At 38.0% G+C, this 20,653-nt stretch overlaps 1 protein-coding gene across 2 annotated transcripts; it reads left to right on the forward strand.

The window, feature by feature from the left end:
- The first annotated feature begins 3,532 nt into the window (after positions 1 to 3,532).
- Positions 3,533 to 20,470, forward strand: fam163ab (family with sequence similarity 163 member Ab). Of its 2 annotated transcripts, none has more exons than XM_079350410.1 (5): positions 3,533 to 4,111; positions 17,451 to 17,534; positions 17,681 to 17,702; positions 18,070 to 18,184; positions 18,271 to 20,470. In XM_079350410.1, exons 4-5 carry the CDS (start codon positions 18,092 to 18,094, stop codon positions 18,670 to 18,672), a joined length of 495 nt encoding a protein of 164 aa, XP_079206536.1. In that variant the 5' UTR covers positions 3,533 to 4,111; positions 17,451 to 17,534; positions 17,681 to 17,702; positions 18,070 to 18,091; the 3' UTR covers positions 18,673 to 20,470. The 2 variants fall into 2 exon arrangements, with proteins under 2 accessions (XP_079206536.1, XP_079206537.1); XM_079350411.1 differs by having other exon boundaries at positions 3,533 to 3,724.
- Positions 20,471 to 20,653: the final 183 nt, after the last annotated feature.

Below are 20,653 nucleotides of genomic sequence, written 5' to 3' on the forward strand. Positions count from 1 at the left end.
CTCGTTTTGTTCAGTCTCTATTGATCCTAACAGTAAGACTCAGCCCTCTGGCTCACACTGCACACCTGTGATTGATATTTTGTCTGGGAGATGGGTCGAACTGTGCTACAAGCCAGTGTTAGGCTCATCTGCTTGAGTTGTTAAATTGAAATATATAGTTAAAGCAGTCTCATTTCTACTCATCACATACTGCTTGCCTGCTTCCCAACATGTGATTGCTTCAGCATGAAAAGACAATACCTAAAGAAAACCATTGTTTTTTTAAAGCAGCTTTCACAGACATCAGTCACATAGTGCTTTACAGCGAAATAAGAGAAGGCAGATATCACCAATAGTAATAAAGAAACTGGATAAAATTTATATTTGTAAAGATATCAGAAAATATATATATATACAAAAATACAAAACCAGACAAAAAAATCCAACACAGGCTTAAATACACAAAGAAAACACCAGATTACATATACAGACACACAACACCAGAAAAATAGAGTATACAAAAATACATAAATTAATAAAAATACAACTTGAGATAAATAAATAAAAAAATACAACAAAATACAACACCAGATAAAATACACAAAGAGAAAACTAGTAAAAAGGCCTGTAAATTAATGTTTTGTAACCCGTCTGGACACTGAACTTTGAATCTGTAATCTGTAAATCAAACATACTGTAAGCCACTGCCTGTCAGACAGCGTCATTCTGTAGGAGTTTAATCCTGGATGCAAAGAGGGAAGGTCACAGCTGACTGACCCAGCAATCTGATGCTCAGATCAAGTGACACACCTGAATAGTTCACTGTACCTCCCATCAGTTATAACACACACACACACACACCAAAATAGCAGCAACACCTCTGTTTCTGCTTGTTCTGCAATGTGAACTCATTCACGCTCTTTTCCATTTCATTTAGCTCCTTCAACTGTTTCAATTAAGAAGTCAAACAAATTGGCTTTTTCAAGGTTTACCAATATAACAGGCAGAGAGTCACTTGAAAGGCATACAACCCCACTAAGATCATTTAATTTGACCACAGATGAGAAAATCAAGGATGTACTGTACCATAATCATGCAAGGCAAGGAACAGGTTTTGAATTTGTGGTTAAAGCTGAAAGAGTAAAAATGTTTTATAGTTGTATCTGCTTCACACCAAACAATGCAACAATTGCACTTTCCGGACTATTACTTACATTTGGGCAGTACCTTGTGCAATACTTTTATCAAAGAGAACAGGCAGATATGTTTCACTGATGTACTCTGCTGTTTAAACATTTGTAGTGGGTAGAAATGACAAATCAGGATGATAACAAGATATATTATTTCTCAGTTGACCTAATCTTTGTCTGTAGTTTGGGGAGCTCAGAATAAACTAACTTTCTGCAGCAGTGACAGCAGTTTTCTTGCTCAATGAGCACAGAAGGAGAACTTGGCAGACAGAGCTCTGCAGCTTTATATCGGGTGTGTAGCTGTGAACTACCAGAAACAGAAGCTGCAGTTTCAGGGAAAGTGTTTTTTCATTTCTTCTTTATTTTATTGCAGTTTTCTCGCAGTGTTAACCAATTCATTGTGAGTGTTCACAGAGGCAATTGGTGTGTTCAAAAAAGGGTGTTAAGCATGCTCAAAAGCCGCCTCAGTACAGATTACAATGGGCCTGCTCATCACTGAATGGTGGATAATTAAACTGATAAAAAAACTAAGGTTTGATTATTGTGATCACTTGTGGCAGTTAGAGATGTGATACAAATGTATCCTGTATTTAAGTAAAATGTCTAACATTTGTATAGCAGTTTTAAGTGTGAAGGAAATGCCAAAATTAGGTAAAAGGCAAAATAATTGGCATGGATGTAAATGAACTTCCTGGAATACTTGCATTGCCTTACTTTCTAAAGAAAACAAACATATTCATTTATTTATCCATTTAAAGTTTCCAAAGAGATCAGAAGGTTCCTAATGAAGAAAACAGATCAAATCCAACCAATCAACTTCAGTTTAGAAACCATGGCAACTTTGACTTTCTTTAAAGCACTTTTTTTGCAACATCAAGTGTTGTTTGCTTTCTGAACCTGAAGCTCTCTTGAACTTTAAACCAGATTAACTGAACATCACTAAGTTTTTGTAATGCTGCACATCTTTTTGTTGTTGTTGTCAGTCAGTCCTTCCCTGTCCATATTTACGTTATCTATAATAAGTTATTGCAATAATAAGTGGATTAAGGAAGCAGTGATTGAGGGCAAAGTATTTACAGTAGATCAGTGGTCTATGTTTGAGGGTTAATGTAGAATATGTAATGTAGAGTATTCACGGTGTGAAGGGCACAGCCACATTACCCAGCATCCTATTCTAATGAGAACAGCAAGAACAAACCATCACTGCAATATGGAGGTTTTAATCCTGGTGAAAAATAATTTCTATTTCAATATAATTTAGTTACTCGCTCAATACAATGATAATCACTTACCTTATTTTATATTTCACATATTTCCTCTCTTACAGGATTTAGTTTGCCTTTATTTGATAGGACAGTGGATAGAACGGAAACCAGCGAGAGCATACGAGAGCGAGAGAGCGGGGAATGACATGTAGGAAAGGAGGCACAAGTCGGACTTGAATCTGGCTCCACTTGAAAGACTATAGCCTCTGTATAGACCTAACAACAACCCCTAGACTCTACTCTTTGATATATTATTTACAGAGACCCAACATGAATCCACCAAGAGCAAAGCTTAACAACATTTAGCAAAGAAGCAAGGAAAAAAAGTCCTTTTAACAGGCAAAAACCTCAGGCAGATTCAGACTCATGTTGCAGGGTCATCAGCTGCGAGTGTGTTGGACTTGGAAAGAAGGATAGAAGCTGACAGAGACGATCTGAGAGGAAACAGATGTATGGCTACAACCCCAGTAATAATGGTAAAAACAGGTATGATAGAAGTATCAAAAAGTAAGATAAAAAAATATATATGTTAATTGACTGACTAGTCTAATATTAACATTTACAGCTTCAGGACAATACATTTGGGAGGACCAATATTGTCAATTATAGCAGCAGATGTTGAGCAGATCACATGACTACAATAGTGATAATAGACCTAAGACTGATAATAGAAGATCCACAGCAGCAGGCTGTCTGAAGCAATAATACAGAAAAGACAAGGGCGCTGAACAACTCCTTGGAAGATATATGGTTATTAACTTCAATGGTGCATAAAAATGCACAGAAAATATGATATGAATGTACGTAGAGAAATCAGTGTGCCAAGTCCTGAAGTCTAAGCCTATATCAGCATAACTGGGATCTTGTCCAATCCTGAGCAAGCTTTAACTATAAATGATACAATCTGAAAGATTGAAGAATAGTAAAAGTAGAGAGAGAACACACTTAATACTCCGCCTGTGTAAGTTTGAGTTAGCCCACACCAGTCTAAAAAGCCTTGTCAATACCCAAATTAACTTCAGATTTCCATACGTGTTTTGACGATAATCATCTAAAATTAGACAGATCCAGCCCTTTCTCGAGGAGGAGGAGGACGGATTGTGATATGGGCGGCTCCTATCCTCTCCTCCTCCACCTCCTCCTCTCAGTCTGCCCAGAAGCGAATTCTCTCATTCCTCCTGCTCGTTTCTCACTTGTTGGATGTATCAGTGTGGATTTCTGGGTCCCAAAATCTTCCTTGTGGTTGTTTGCTCACCTGGAGACCTGAGAAGACCACCGCTGTTTGTGAAGGTGAAAAGGTCTTTACCGGCTTCACGTGCGTAAAAGGCGCTAAACCTGAATCTTCGTCCTGCTCGTCTTTACCTTCGCTGTATGTTTGCGTATCGCAACTATACTGCGTTTTTTGTTTTTGGTCGTGTCTGTTTCCGCTGCCGTCTCTCTGACCTCTAGTCTTCGGGTCCCACGGCGGGGGTTGTTTGGTCTTCCTGGCAGTGTTGTGCGCTCAAGTCTTTTCGGATCATCCTTGGAGAAGTTCCGTCGCAAACAGTCCCATTCACCTCTTCTGCTCCTCTGCTCCTCGTACTTCCTCCAGCTGCGATAAGGATGCTCGTGGCTTTTCACTGTCAAAATCTACAGGATTAGCCTGAGTAGAACAAACGGACCATGTAACCAGATCAGGTATGTGAAAGGTTATATATATATATATATTTTTTTATATATTTTTACATTTGAGTGTAAAACAATCTGGTATCCCATAATGTCAGAGTGGGAAGACACGTCTTTGACTCAGACCCTAAATGTCGAAAAGTCCCCAATCTTCAGTTCAAATGGCGATGATGTAAATCTTCACATTACATTCAACAGTAAATTGAACGTAAAATTTGCCTGTAAAGCAGCCAGATGAAAGGAAGTGACAGTGGAGCAGCTCAGCAGGAGAAGGAGTCATAGGGTTTTGCCATTTTGCTGCTGCTGTGATCTCTCACACTGCTTCAGTCTGATCTTGGTGGCCTGCTGCTGCTGGCATTTGGCTTGAAACAGAACAAGGAGATGAAAGACTCCTTCTTTTCTATTTGAAAATATGTTGTATTAAGTAAGGAAGTGACTGCAAAAACAAGAGACCTTGGTCAACATGTTTTAGAGATATTTTAGACAGAAGGAAGGCTCAGATGAAGGTCCAGAGTCTCTGTAAGGGGACCAATTACTGGGACTGCAGAGATTAGATGGTTTCAACTCTTACTGGGGCCTTGGTGAGTTTTGCTTTTTAATGCGTCACCATATTTAAAACTGAACACCTCTGGAAACTGTGACAATATTTGACCGAGTTCTGGGCTCTGATTAGAGGATTTTTTTATCCCATCATGCAGCAATAATATGACCCAAGTGTACTCCACCCTGCTTTTGTTTAAAGGTTCTCTGAGGAAATGTTTCTGCTTATAAAAAATACTCGAATTAATACTGATGTCTCTTTAAGACAAAACAAATCCAAAAACCATCAATGACAAGATTAGTTATTTTTCAAATAGTATATGTCATATATATTTTATGCCTATAAGGTTTGTCGGGGTAGGTGCCACATAAAGAGGTTAAGAGCATGCTGCAGAAACGGCCTTTTTATTTTTACATTCTCCAAAGTATTGATTCACAGCAGATTATTTATTTGACTGTTTGATTTTTAGTTTAAAACATTTAAGTCTCACACTCACATCAGGAAAACATTAACAAAGAGATACTTTTTCATCCATAAGGGGGGCGCCAAAGTCTCACAAACCTAAATATCCTTTCAGGAGCTTTAACACTGTAGATTCCTTATTTAAATTGATCAGGTTAACATCATGCGTGAAGCCTTTTTTTATTAGCACTTGAAGCTTTATGTGCCTGTGTATTCATCATCATGACTCTTTCTGTAATATGAAATATTGAATATAAAAACGATCAAATGAAATATTCCTTCCCTTTTCCTGCATGGTGGCTGAAGAACAGTGGGCTTTGTGCAGTGTATTGATCCTTCAGCAGCCAGCAGTAGGTTCTGTGCTGCTCTGACCCATTTCTCACTGAGGAAGCGGCAAAATACAGCTTGACTAAAGGACTGTTGAGCAGCCTCTCTATATCCCCCCGTCTTCAACACAGACACATACGCGCACGCACACACTCACACACACACTTCTTCATTCCTGCACCTCCAGTGGTTGGGGATACAACAGGAAGAGGCCTGATTTCCCAGAGGAGTCTGCAGTCAGGGCTGTCACAGCTAACACAGCAGCAACAGACAAATTATATTCAATATATAGGTTGTGTAACAGTGGGTTGTGCCAACAGTTCAAAACACTAAACGGAAATTACAACTCGCAGCTAGCCAGTGCTAAGATATTATGTATCAGCCTCCCTGGCTGGGAAACTAAATATTTGATTGACTACGGTTAAATTAGGAAACTGTTAGCTTGAGCAGCTTTAGTAGACATGACATATTTTCATGGATCATCATTATCACTGCTGTGGAATGATTTCTCTTAAAAAAAAGGAAATGTTTATAGTCTAAGCTTCAGGTACAGATGCACTGGGATTTTGAATATTGAGGAACCGTAACAGCTATTGATATACATTTGAGTTAAAAAAGGTTTTTTTTAGATACAATCATTTGGTATTCTCATTGCTAAGGTTATTTCTCACAAACAAAAATCTGCATTCCTCTGAAAGGACGACGTACACTCTCAGAAAGGATTACTACTGTTTATGACTCCACCTTTTTATTCTGTACATTTTACATCCCAATAGTTAAAGGGAAAAAAAATATTATTGGACCTTGTTTGGACAGATAAGACTTCTGTGTCTGGTGTTCAGGTATGGGCTCAAAATATTGACAAGTTTGTCCCGTTCTTTCTTTCCTGTAGATCACATTTGTTTTCAGCTTTAAAAGACTCTGCTTTAATCCTGCAGAACACTAAGATGCATCTGTGCATCCATTTTAGAAGTTGTAACATCTTCATGGAATAATAGTCCTCCAACATTTTGAAGTATTTAATTCATGACCGGGCCAATGAAAACTACATTTAAGAAACTAAAGTGCAAGGGAAGCTTGTCCAAATTAAGTCATGTTGTGTTGATCATATGCGTGAATTTTGCAGTATATGGAGACACATAATCTTGTATTATATATTGTATATTGACACAAGAAAAATAATAACAACAACATGGATATCTCAAATCTGCTCTGGATGTTGTTGTATGAAAATTAATCATTTTTCAAACCCAAAGTGCTGATGCAGTCTTTCTGTCAGAATGTAGACCTCTGTACTCACTCTACCTTTGGAAGTAAAGTCGTGTCTTTTTTCCTCCTGCCTACACTCCACTCAGTGTATTTTCTGGGACAACACAAATGGAAAGTGTTTTTAAGATGTGAAAGTGGTGCACGTACAGTACTAGTGTGTTGGGTTGGGATTGGGGTTGGTAGGAAGAATCTCAAACTACCCCAGGAAAGTGTTTCAGTGTTACAGGAGTGGTTTAGTAAATTATTTAAAAGTCCTCATGGTTTTCCTAGCAGTTGGATGAGTATTTATTGCCATACAGTTGTGAATCTGGTGCGCTGTAGTTCCACTTCAAGGGTGAGACGAGCTGTGTCCAAACTGCACTGCAGCATCAGCAGGACAGAAAAAGTCACTCTAGTATCAGTCGCTGCACCTCGTCTTCCGAGCTACCATGCTTTTAAAGCAGCTGTAAAGTTAAAATTAGAAGAAAAGTGGCGGTTTAAAGGAGAAAGGTCTTCAGACAGAAAAAAAACCTAATCAGCATCTTTGAATCTGTGGATGTTTGAACAAAGAATGAGTAATCTATTTGTTCCATTGTGCAGGAAGTCTCTTGCTTTCTACCCAGGTGAGCATAACTTTTAAAACACTGGTGTTTGTCGGACTGAACAACGTATAGACATACACAACATAGAGCATCAACTAAAAGAAAAGATAATACTGTCCCACATTAACCTCTGTGAACTCCACTTGTGATGAGGTAGATAAGAGGGGGGACATACAAGAGACAGAAGACTCTGATAGTTTTTCATTATGGTCAGGAGTTACTTTCCCTGTAAAAGGGACAACGTTCTTGTATGTCTGACTCCTGCTGTCTTTATATTCAATCGGACACTTCCACATTCTACTATTAAGGTGATTTATGTAACATTATATGAGTTTGTTATGAGTTCGATTCTCTTTAAGCTGAAACTTAATTGTATTATGGTTTGTGTTTATTCGTTTACAGGGTTTTCCATTATGAGCAGGTTTTCTTTGTTTGCTGTTGTTTTGGTGGCTTAGATCAGAGCTCGTTACTCGTATTCTTTGTGTGTGGCGTGCGTGAGTGCAGCTCTGAAGCGCAGCCAGCCTGGGTTAGGAAGAGGCCAGGCAGAGGAAGGCTTGTTGGCTGAGCCGCAGGCCTCTGGAAGAGAAACGCTGTTATCTGCTAGCGTTGCTCTACTGCTGCTGGCTGCTGCATCTGTGGTGACTCATCAAAATCACATGCACATACGGACACACACACAATTACACACTCACAGTGACACTTCCAGACATAATTATACTGACAAACATAAGCTCTCACAAAATACTGACAAAACACATTTTGACGTTTACATGTTGGCACCCAGTAAGATACCCTGCAGATGCAGACACAGAGACACCAACACACTAAACGCATTATGTATTGACTCTTTGCCTGTAAAACAGTGTGCTATTGACACATTTTATAGAGGAAATGTCAACTTATAAAAAATGGAGGGCAGTTGCACATTCTTCCTTTAATGTGTGTTCATGGTTTTATGTTTTCACTGTTGGTGTTTTTTTTAATTGTTGGTCCTTTTTTTTTCTGTTTTAGTGTAATGGTTTCTTTCTCGTTGGTTCATGTCTCTTTGTAATTGTTTGTTATCTCTTTGCAGTTTTTTAGTAATTCTAATTTTGTTTTGTGTGTCTGTGTAATTTTTTTTAAGTACCATTAAAGTGTTTTTATGTCTGTTTGTAGTAATTTGTTTCTCTACAGTCATTTTTCTGTTTGTTGATAGTCGACTTGTGCTTGCTTGTATTTATTTGTTAGTATGTTTCTGCTATTTATTATTGTTTTCTGTGATTTGGTTGTTTATCTTATCTCTAATAATTTGTTTCATTTCATTGACTATCCCCCGTGACCTCCATAACCTTAGTTTGACCTAACATTTCAACTTTCAACTCCTGTTATAAGTCAAACTACCCTATTGAGAAAACAATTTCCCCCTGTGTTTTAGGATTTGTTCTTTCCCTTTGATGTCAGTACCCACTAACTCCCTGACTGCTTTCTTCATCACAAAATGAAGGTCGAACTGATCCAGTGTCAGCCCTGCAAGAATGGCTTGAACTTAAATTCTAACGTTAATACTTTGAAAAAGGAACTGCCCTTATTTTCACACCCAGAGGGAGCTGCAATACACTCCATAGTTTATCAGAGCATATGCAATGAATATTAAGGAAGGTAATGGTCAGAGTTCACAGGACCCAGGTATTTTTTCTGTGAGCTGAGGTGAAAATTAGAGAAATATGGATATGATAAAAACATCATAGCTCAAATTTAAACAAAATGCCTTTGTCTTTTATCTGGAATATGTTACCATTTTAGTAACATTTTTAGTACTTCAGTATATCTACTCATCTACTTTTACCTGTTTCCACATAAAAACACCTAAAACGATGTCCTCCTATAAAATCACTTAAACTTAGGATCATGTCAAAACAGAATGCATAATGGACATCTTATTGCATTCCTTACATGAGATCATCATTAAAAGTCAGTTTATTCAAAGAGATGAGAGCAGTAGTTGTTTGTCCTAGGAGCCCTTGTGTGTGTCTGCCAGGCTGTATGCAGGATTACACAGTGGATTTAGTTACAGTATTACAGTCATTTAAGCTGAAGGTCATAGGTTTAGTTTTTTTGCACAGCTATGTGTTGAAATGGCCTTGAGCAGCACTCTGAAATTTGCACCTACTCAATCAATGTAAGGCCGGTGGCCAGGCATATGGCTTTCAGACCAGTTTGTGTCTAATTTATCCATTTTGACAGCAGTGGGGAAAGCTTGGTGATGCTTGAGGGTTGACAAATGTTTCACTAGGCTTTACAGATGACTGTGACTGGCTGTTCAAGGTTCCCATATTTTAGATTTATAATGCAAACTCATTCATCAAAAGAGCTTGAATGCATGCTTCACAAAATGTCATGGCCACACTCCTTTTTTGGGGATAGAAAAAAAAACACAAAATGGGTGGATAACTATTCTTGTGCTTGGGTTATATTTGGACAAAATTAGATTATTTTTTGATTAAAATTAAAAGAACAAAACATTTACTGTGTAGGCTGCTTGAAGCCATCATTTTAAGGTTGATGGTTCAGTTCCTCATGGGGAATATTTGCTGTTTCAAAGACAAAGTGAACAGCATATTAATAGTAAAACTTCCCTTCTGCTCGTGAACAAGGCATCTTAAAGGCCCTGCCTAATTCCTGCTGTCCCTGTCTTAGTGTCCCCATTCCCTCATTTATTATCTGTCACTGATAAAATGTCCATGTGAATGTATGCTAATGTAATATTCGGGGTACATTACATCCTCACAGATAGAAGCTGAACCATTTCATTTGCTTTTTATGAGACTGCCGTGCTGACCAGCAGAATGGAGGAACAGTAATTACAGCTCCCCCCGGCCGCCCGCTGCCCCATCCGGGCTGCATCGCTGCCAAGTGTGAAAGAGAAACTAGCATATCGCAGGACGGCAGAGCAGGAGCTGAACGCCTATAATGAAACCCTCTGCAAACCTCGTAAAGCACAGAGATGCAGAGCTGTATGCATGTTTAACGTCAAGCCCATTTCCTGCTCAAGTTTTTTTTTACTGTGAATCTGTCGGAACTGCACATAAATTTACTGGAATATCAATTCAAGCCTTGCGGTGAGAAGGTAGCAATGCAGTGGCTTAGTGGTTTGAACAATTTCCTTCAAATCTGAGAGAAAGCATTTTACAGAGCAAGCCATACTGGGCTCGGAAGGCTTGGTCAAAATGTGCATATTTGCACCTATAACAATATTCAACCTTTGACCTTATTTCACTGTATTATTCTTAATGCTGTCTATAATTCAGTGTCAGAGCTAGCAGAGCTACATGAAAGCATGCAGAAAGTTTTAGATTTTGATTCTGATTCTTTTTGGGCGGTTTCCCTGTCACAACTGTTTGTGTTTTTGTAAATAAAGCATTAGCCACAGTGACCACAACCCTCTTATTTACCATACTGTAATCATGTTTATTTTTGTTTTCCATATGGATGTACTGGGGATTTCTTGGTTTTGTAAGCAGTCTCTTGTGGATATTCAAAGAACTGCATTTTTTAAAAAACCTGCATGGCTTCATTTATCGACACCAGTGATTCACACTTGTGGGAGACCCAAGGCCATCCTGCTGGCCTCGAAGTCTGGTGAAAGGCCTTTTATAGAAGGGAGGACAAATTGAATTTTATGTGTGATTAAAAATTACGGATGGTCTATGAGTAATGCACCTTTCTCCCTCCATGTGAGTTAAAGTCTTCACCACATTCTGAGTCACAGTGAGTGTGTAAAAAAAGGCTGAATCAGGATCTGGCAAGCTGGAGTACAGTGTCCTGCAGAGCTGCATAACAGCATAATGTACACAGTTATAAATCTGCCAGCATCAAGCATGGTCCTGAACGGACGGAGTAAAAGACTGAAAGTGTGTTCCAACTCTCTGTCATCCTATCTCTCTCCATCTTCACAGGAAAGAGGCGATTTTACCGCCTGTATTGATCATGTACTTTTATAGGGCCAAGAGGATCATTGTTGGGAGTGGTTCTTCACATTTATCGCGTTCTTTGCCCCAAATGACCTTGAGCAAAATCAAGTAATCGAACTAAAATGTTCGGTGTCATCAATCTCTGCCTACTGGGCCATAACTGCTGCGACAGCTTTTGAGTGAAGATGGGATAACGGTTGGTTGAGCTTCTGCAGGTGTCTGTCTCAGTACGTCGCAAAGGTTTTCAAAGTCACATGTAAGTGGTTGTGTCCAGGAAGTTAATCTTCCTTCATCAAGAGCACTTTTCAATCAAAAGCATGGAGTTGTTAAGTAATGAGAGACGGTTTATTATCCTGTTGTAAAATTGCACTCTGTGGCGATGACATCTAAGTGGTCTTCTTAGTCTTTTTAATTTAGTTTGCATACACAGATGTTTCAGACTAGCTGACAACGTGTTGTCATATAGTAGGGTTATTACAAACATAAATGACACACTCACTTTGAAGCAGATTCAAGAATATGCAGTTTTACTGTAATAAGAAGGAGGCCTGTGTTTGGTAGCCTAGAGTAGCTGCTCATCCAAACATTCATATACTTCGTACTGTTAACTTCCTGAATTTGTTTTTTGGTGAAGAACATTTCCTTTTTTTTAAACTTAGTAATCACTCTGTTTATTAACAGCTTTTTAACAGCAGATACGTACGTAACAAGATGAGCTTAAGCCAGGAGATTTTATTAAACATTAGGGTAACACAGGGGGGAAGTTGAAAAATTGCGGATTTGAAGGTGAAAGGCAGTTTTTCAGTTTAGTTTCTCTTAAGATTACAAAACATTAACTGACTTTATGTTGCCAAATCAAAAAGATTAATCCAGTAAGCAATCTGCCATACAGCTCAATCTGCCTCCCCTCACAATGTAATGGGTATTTGAACCCAGATTCTGCCTCAGCACTTCAGCACCAAGGACAGCGCATACTACTCTAAAGTACAGTAATGAGCTTTTTTCTCATCTGGTTCCAGCTAAAGTATGCCACTTAGTGTCAAAGCAATAAGGAAAGCTAAATAACAAGTGTACTTTTCTAGATTTTACTCAGATAGATAGATAGATAGATAGATAGATAGATAGATACATAGATACATAGATACATAGATACATAGATAGATTTTGGTTAACAGTAATCTGCTCTGCAACCACCAAACATGAACTGAAGGAAATTATCCAAATATGTATCCTGTGATTTAACTCCAAGCTGCCCCTCTGCAAGTTCTTTTTGAGTTTAAACTGATTTTTATGGTTTTCATTTTGAAATTGTATTCTAGATTTCTTTTATTTCAATTTCTTCATAAAAGAAATTGAAACCCTGATATTTTCTCACATCACACCCACACATGAACCCCCCACAGATTTAAACACATAAATGTAAAAACAATCATGTTGCCTACGCCTGGCCAAAGCAGAGATGACACAAAAGGAAAAAGAGAGATGATGCTGTTGAAATGCCAGGTAACAGGATTAGATAAATTACATTTCAACTGTGACCATCCATCCAGTTTGATTATGTGGCGTCTTTTCTTGCAGTGCTTTCAACAGCAACCATATAACTGGGTATTGGTGTCCTAAATAAAAGTGGGCTGAGATTGTCCTCAGGTTATTGCTGCTAATGCTGAAACCTACACCTGTTGTTTACAGCAAGTTTGGGTCAGCGTTTTGTATAAAAAGTGTTACATTTGCAACAGGACAGACCACTTAAAAAAAATATTTAGTTGTCATGGAGATTGTAAATCGTCCACAGAAAAAGTCACCAAACCAATGCCATGAAATAATTATTTAAACCCACAACATCAACAACCCCTTTACAAGATCAACAACTATAAACTGAGTGCCAGCTAGTATTTGGTACTTCAGTTTTGCTGTAGTACTGCAAAAATGGCAAACACTAAAGCCTTTTTTGTTTTAATTATGTTACCAATATAGTTTTACAAGATGTAAACAAGACAGGAGAGACAGTTGTCAAACCCTTCCTCTAACATTAATCATTATATTCAAATAGCACATAGAGTATTATTGTGTTGATAGTGAGAGAGAGTGACTGTATTTGACTGCTGGTACAATTTAAGATCCAAAGAATACATTTTGTAAAATCCTTGCAGGCAGTCAAGGTCCTTGAGACTGATGGGGGAGACTCCAGAGGGAACACTTGATCAGAGAGGGAGGCAGCTTGCCAGATATTCTCATCACTCTGATTTGCCTAAAACAGCAGATGGGAGGCCTGTAGTTTTGCAATATGACAGATTTTTTATATCCTTGCAAACAAAATAACCTGCAGGACAGAAACAAAGGAAGGCAATAACGGAAGTGGGCACAGCAGAGTGCCAACAAGCTGATGCAACAGGCTGACAAAAAAACCCAACAAATTATGAAAGACAGATGAGATGACTGCTGCCCTAAAGCTGAAAACATCATAGTTGTCAAGTGAAATGTACAGTGTATTATTCAATACAAAGACAATGTCTTACTCAAAGTTGCGTACTGGAGAAAAGCATTACGATTTGTATTATGACATTTAATAATGTGTATTGTATACCATACTGTAATGTGATAGTGAAGTGTGTGGAAACAAGGACTATGGAAACCATATTTTTAAGGCTGTAGCTACAAAGCTGTGTAAGAAGATTTTTCTCCCCTAATTCAAACTTTTAAGGCTTTGCTCAATTTATAAAAAAAAGAAAACCAATAAGAACAACAACAGACCTTAATTCAATAAATTAAAGATAAGGGTAGTGACTTACAAGCTGGGAACAGATTGTCTTCAAGTCAGAACGGGCAAAAATAAGACAAAAATAAGTTTTATGTTTTTTACTTATTGATGAGTCCTGTATACTGGAGTGCACTGAAATGTAACACTAAGTGACATTATTTAGTTTAAAAGTATATAACACATAGCACCTTTTTTTAGCATCTGCACTGTTTACAGCCTCAGGATACAAATAAGCCCCCTAAGCCGACTGACAGGCGTCAGCAGTGTAACTAGTGTGATAAAAAAAATAATATTTTTTTGCCTCAAGCCAAAATTTTGCAGAATCAAGCTTTTAGAAAAACAACAACTTGTCAAAACATTGAATTGTGCTGATCCCACAATGCAGTGCAGCTGCATATAATAACACATGAAGGAGACAACTCACCTGAACCCAATAGTTAAATATCATACTTTTCAGAAATAACAGCATCATGATGCTATTCGATGTATTTCTTCGAGTTTTGATTGTGTTTCACACTTTATAAACAAATAATTTTAAGGAAAAAATATCCTTTACTTTTATTTAAAGCTTTTTCCTGTTTTTCCTGTCCATGAACAATGAAAAAAATTGCTTTAACTTCAGTTTTAACCATTAAAACTACAGGAAATAATAATAATATTGTAAGATTTCCTCAGCATAATGTCTTTAACAGAAGGACTTAAAGTCAAAATTTACATGAAATGTTATGTAGTTTATGTACATGTAATCTGATGTACATGTAATTACCGGTAAGTGTGTTCTTTAAAATTACAGGTCATAAGCATGTGAACATAATGTGTTTTTTTTTCAGGTGATTCCGTGATTAACTACATCTACTGAAAGATGAAGAGATCTTGTTTTGACAGATCAGTCATATTTTCCGGATTTCTTCACATTTCTACATAATATAGAACATTGCAGTAGCTCAAAAGATGTCAAACGGGGCTAAAAGCTCATTTTAAATCTTTGAATCTGCTATTATTCTCAAATGCATTATGTATGTAGTGTGCTATCAGCCGCTTCAGACAATATGAGTTCTGCTGCATTAAATGGACCGGAATTAATCAGAATTCATGAGACATTATGTGCATTATGACTGCTATGTGAAGTCACAGTTTGTATGGAAGATATTTATGAATTTTTGTGGCCTTTTTTTTTGTGAATTCATCAGTTATTGTGCTCTAACAGCAGCTATGAAGACGCTGCTGTCTGCTTTTATGGATGTTTTATTTGATTGTCCTGATTTATTTGTTCATGTTGAGTGTATGCTTGGTCGAACTCAGTTCGTGAATGCATACAAGTTTTATCAGTATATAGGGCTCCTCAGGCTGTATGAGGGATTGAGGGCCTCTCTAATCTGGACCCAGTGGTGACGGATCCCACTCTCTTTCTGCCTGCACTCAGCGTGTGTGTGTGTGTGTGTGTGTGTGTGTGTGTGTTTGTTGATGCAAATATTTCATTTTCTCTGTGTGCTGTCCAATGAAGTCAACTCACATTAATCTCAACCAAGGTTTGTGTGTTGCAGAGCTGAGTCTTAACAGTGACAAAAACAAACGTGTATTTTTTTTGACGTTCGCGTAAAGGATGACGTGGTGACAGCAGTGACTCTATTTCCATTTCCTCCACACAGTGTAAGTCATTGTGCTGGCATTAATTATGAGAAATAGTTTGGTATACTGAGTCTGAGACTGCACGCACTGGAGAAAGTTAAGATGAATGATGTTCAATGGAATCTGGCGGCCGCCGTCCTGTTTGGTCCAACGAATAATTGAAGGCCAGTGTACTTTGTGACAGAAACATGTTTTATGAGCTCAGGGCCAGTGTAGTGGTTCAAACTGAGAGAGCAGCAACAGCTCCTGTTCTCCTCGATGGAGAGTCTGAAAGCAAATGAAGAAAATGAAGAAAACCAATCAGATTATCTTAAATGTTGTATTTATCTGCAAGATAATATCATCAGTGTTAGACGATCCTATGTAGGGAATAAGGTATTGTAATAATAATGTCTTTCTTTGTTCTCCCTCATCTACTTCCTAAACCATCACAGATAATTCGTAAAGAACATGACGCAGCTGCTGGTATGCAGTATAGGCTTCATGTCCTGTATGTACTACTGATTCAAAAGTCAAGCACCATTACTTTATCTTATATTTCCATTAAAGTGCTTCTGTTCTTTAACAACAGTTTTAGTTCTTGATCAGTACCACTTAGCAGGGTTTTAGTTGCTTTGTACTTCTCAAAGCTTCCCATTGGTTTAATATCATGTCTTGCAGATGCGTCTCTATGGCGAGGAAGTCAGATATTTTATTTTGTAATTGTGGATGACAGACTTTCTCTTTCTCATCACATATACAGGCACATCTCAGGTGGAAATAAAACACAAACACAGCTGTCCAATCAAGCATCATATGTGAGAGACTGATAACAGAACTGGAGGCAGCAAGTGTTTTCCTTCCTTCTACTTTCTTCTTTCTCTGGCCTTTAATAGAACATTATAGGTTTGAGATGTTTTATCAGCGATAGATAGATAGATAGATAGATAGATAGATAGATAGATAGATAGATAGATAGATAGATAGATAGATAGATAGATAGATAGATAGATAGATAGATAGATACCTTATTGATCCCGAGGGAAATTCAAGAAACCCGAGGGAAATTCAAGAGTAATAGCTTTCCCTACAAGCTTGAACCTGCACAATATATATGAACCCTTAAAAAACCAAGCTTCTTCTCTGATTCGACTGCTCTGCTGTTCTACCATAACGTGTTGAGTGTGTGTTGACTCTATGCATTTTTTAAGGCCTTTCTTATGACAGCTGTGACCCAGAAAACAGATCTGACCTACAATCAGATTTCTGTTTCACCTGTCACTTTGTGGCAAACCTCTTTCTTCCTTAAGAATAGGACAGATTTAATGAAAATATATTTTACTTGGCTGCCAAATCACTGAAGTCCAACCTATAGAAACTCAACTTTCCTCAACAGATATCCTCACATGCATTAACTGGATGTATTAACAATGATGTGTTTAGTTAGAGCTGGTTTTACTTTTTCTCACTGACGTAACATCTGAAAGAAATTAAATAAGCACCTTTTTATGTCTGAAATAGTTTATTTTATTGGTTATTTTGATAATGGCACCAGAGTTAGCTAATAATTATTTAGCATATGCTGCCCCAATTATAATGAAATAAATACATAAATACAGAATGCTGCATGAACGTTTTCTAATAGAACATGCTTTAATATGTTGCATGACTCTCCTTAACTTGTATCCTTTTCCTGTTTTCCCGTCTTCCTTGCAACATTCTCATCAATTATTTTCTTCCATTCCTCTAGTAGGTTGTTTTATTTTCTCATGCTGCCACCTTGTGGGGAAAGTGTTTAAAGCAGCTTCATTTAAACTTCTATATATCCAATGTTTTCTTCTTCTTCTCCTCATAGATGTTCATGCAGAGTGGCTATCCAGCAGTGTAACCTCTGATTTTAATGGTCTTCAACCTTACAAACTTCAAACACTCCTCTGATGTGAGTCTGTCTGTCTGTCTGTCTGTCTGTCTGTCTGTCTGTCTGTCTGTCTGTCTGTCTGTCTGTCTGTCTGTCTGTCTGTCTGTCTGTCTGTCTGTCTGTCTGTCTGTCATTTCTAACTTCCTTTGTTTTGTCTCTGCCTTTAGGTTTTAAGCAACTTGGCTGAACGTGAGTATTCCAGTGGGAAATGTTGTTTAAAAAAATGTCAAACTGTGGGTTCATTAATTTATTCAAACTTTTTACAACAGTTAATAATGTAAAATGAAAAAGTTGTCTATACATTAACAGGAGTGTCATAATGCATTTGTTAATTTGAAGTTATTTGCATGCTTGCTCTCCGTGTAATAATCTACACATGCAGTATATTACTATAAAATGACCTTTTGTGTTTGCACTACTGTCATCGAAAATATGTCCCAGCACCCTGCGTCTTTGTTTACTGTCACTGTGACCTTTGTTTATTTGATCAAACTTAGTTGTGCAGATGAATGTTGTTGACACTTGCTGATGATGTCACTTCCTACTTCTGTTTCAGAGTTTGATGGAGAGCTGGTCGGATGACAGCTGGAACTGTTGTCATAACCGGAGGAATACTGGCCACTGTGATACTGCTGTGTATCATCGCTGTGCTGTGTTACTGTAGACTCCAGGTATTAGTGTGCGTGTGTGTGTTTTTTTTGGGGGGGGGGGGGGGGTAATAAAAAAAATGATGAAATGATCTTCTTTGTCTCTGTAGTACTACTGCTGCAAAAAGAATGGGTCTGACAGCGCCTCCATCTCTCAGCAACACTTTGCCTGCAACGCCTGCAGTGTCTCCGGCCTGGACGGGCCGACCATCACCCCGCTGTCAATGTCTCCACCAGAGCTTCCTGCCTCCACCTCAGACCTCAACAAACCCACAGGAGGGCGAGGCCCTTACTGTCCCACATGCTCCCCCTATGACTCACCCTTCTACATCCGGGCTAGTGATGAGATGCGTAATGGAGGCGAGCGCATCACCTACATGCCCACGCACTATGATAACCAGGCGCTGGCAATGCCACTGCCTGCCGTCCGAGGCACCCTGCTGAGGGATACCCACAGAGGAAGACCTCCTGATTTCTACACCAACACCAGAGCCATCACCACCGAGGTGTAAACTCCCCACACCGCCCTTACTCACAGAGACACTCATCTTTTCACTTACACAAAAATACTTTTGAAACCTACTGCATCAGTGAGTGAGGATGAGCTGGCTGAAGAAAGATGTTTGTCGAGGTGACATGAACAAATGAATTGAAGGTTTTAGTGGATTTCAATTATCATTCATTGTTAAACTGGAAAAGAGTGTGACAAACAGGGATCACTTATAAACCTAGGTCTTCACTTTATACCCTTAAAATGTTAAGTTATGTTCACGAAGATTTCATTCTATAATAGAGGGTAGATAAAATTGTAGTTAATGTTGTAATATGCCCCATTATAAAAGGTAAGGTTTTAAAATTGTAAACAATCTGTTGACTGTTACTGAGTCTTAACTGACTGAGGGCTATCTTAGGTCATTGATGATTCTCTCTTGCTATACAAAAAAAGAGAGTGATGAGTGGTCTTATATACTTAGCAAGGACACAAAAACAGCAAGCAGAAAAAGGAATGAAAAGTCAACATCTCCTGTGCAGTTTCCTGGACTTCTGGAGGCAAGTTTTAGTTTGGAGGAGGAAGATGGACGACAGGAGTTTTGTCTATGCAACAAAAACTATAAACTGTAAGCAGCTTTTGTCTCACTGTGTTTATACTCCTTTGAGATACACTGTATTCAAAGCTGGAGTGTCTCCACAGAAGTTCTAAGCGTTTGGATTGCCAGATCCAATGCTGAACCTTCACTTTATCCATCAAGGTGTTTAAACTGAGGGAAAAAAACAACAGAGCCCCGGAGTTTTTGAACGCAACTTTGGAATTCTGAAGTGAACTGAGTGAACTTCTATTTGACATTGATACAAAAAAGTTTGATGTGTAAATATTAACCAGACAGCAATGATTCAATCTTGTCCCTCATGAAAAGTGATGCACCCTGGGATGTGAACCTTCTTTAGACGGAGTGTGACTTTGTGTTAATTATCTTCACACTTCTCCTATACTCCTGTGCTTCTCACATGTTGAATCTTTGAAATGCAAATAATCAAGCTATTTAATTATATATTTTTTATGTAACTACACATTTATGTGATTAAATAACATGATTAAAGTGTTTCACAGAGCCCTTTTTCTACATGACACTTACGCAGCATTGCTTGCCATAAACAATAATATTATGTGGTATTTGTCTTCATATGTCTGTGTACAGATTGAAAGCAAGAGACCTTACATGAAGTGATGTGGTTTGATTATGTTGCAATATGTTCTTCGTGTCAGGCTTACGGTTATCATTCAGGCAATGAAACTTCTCTCTTGCAGGGCAAACGTCATAATTAACATTCAGTGATCTGCAGCTACACCTTCAATTTCATTACTTTTCTAGGTTGAATAAACGTCATCTGCAGTGCTCCTATACTATAAGTCCTGAAACATCAAACCATATATCACAATATTGACGGTGAATTATTTTAAATGGGTTGAAATGTACTAAAGAAAAAGTGACAGAAAATTGTAAAAGGATGATAGGTTTGATTCTTTTTCGGGACATCTGGCCTGAAAAGTCTCTCTTTTCTTTATCCCATTGTCTAGCACCATAAACAACGATTTATTGTCATAATTCATGTATTGTATTATATTTTACTACTTGTTTAACTAGTATTCTTTGACAAATAAGAAAAAAAGTTTTTTTGAAATGTGATCACAAATATTGTAAAACAAATATTGTACCTATAAAATACCTGCTGATAGAATACAGTAAAATTTGACAGTGTTGACTTTTGACAAATAAAGATTTGTAACTGCTTGAAATGGATCTTGACAAGATGGCATTCACATTCACCTCACACACTAATATACACACACTTGGTTGTGTATATTACACAGATGTTTTCAATTAATGAAAATCAAAGGAATAAGGGCTTCTTTTAATAAAAGCAGGAAGCATGAACTTGCCATTCCTCCAGCTAATAGCTGTCATGAGGGAAACAGCCAAGTTCCTACAAAAC

The sequence above is a fragment of the Symphodus melops genome, assembly GCF_947650265.1.
Source record: "Symphodus melops genome assembly, chromosome: 8".
Lineage (NCBI taxonomy): Eukaryota > Metazoa > Chordata > Actinopteri > Labriformes > Labridae > Symphodus > Symphodus melops.

Coding starts and splice junctions, on each gene's coding strand:
- fam163ab (XM_079350410.1), top strand. CDS start 18,092: ATGACAGCTGGAACTGTTGTCATAACCGGAGGAATACTGGCCACTGTG. Junction 18,185..18,270: donor TGTGTTACTGTAGACTCCAG/GTATTAGTGTGC, acceptor TTGTCTCTGTAG/TACTACTGCTGCAAAAAGAA.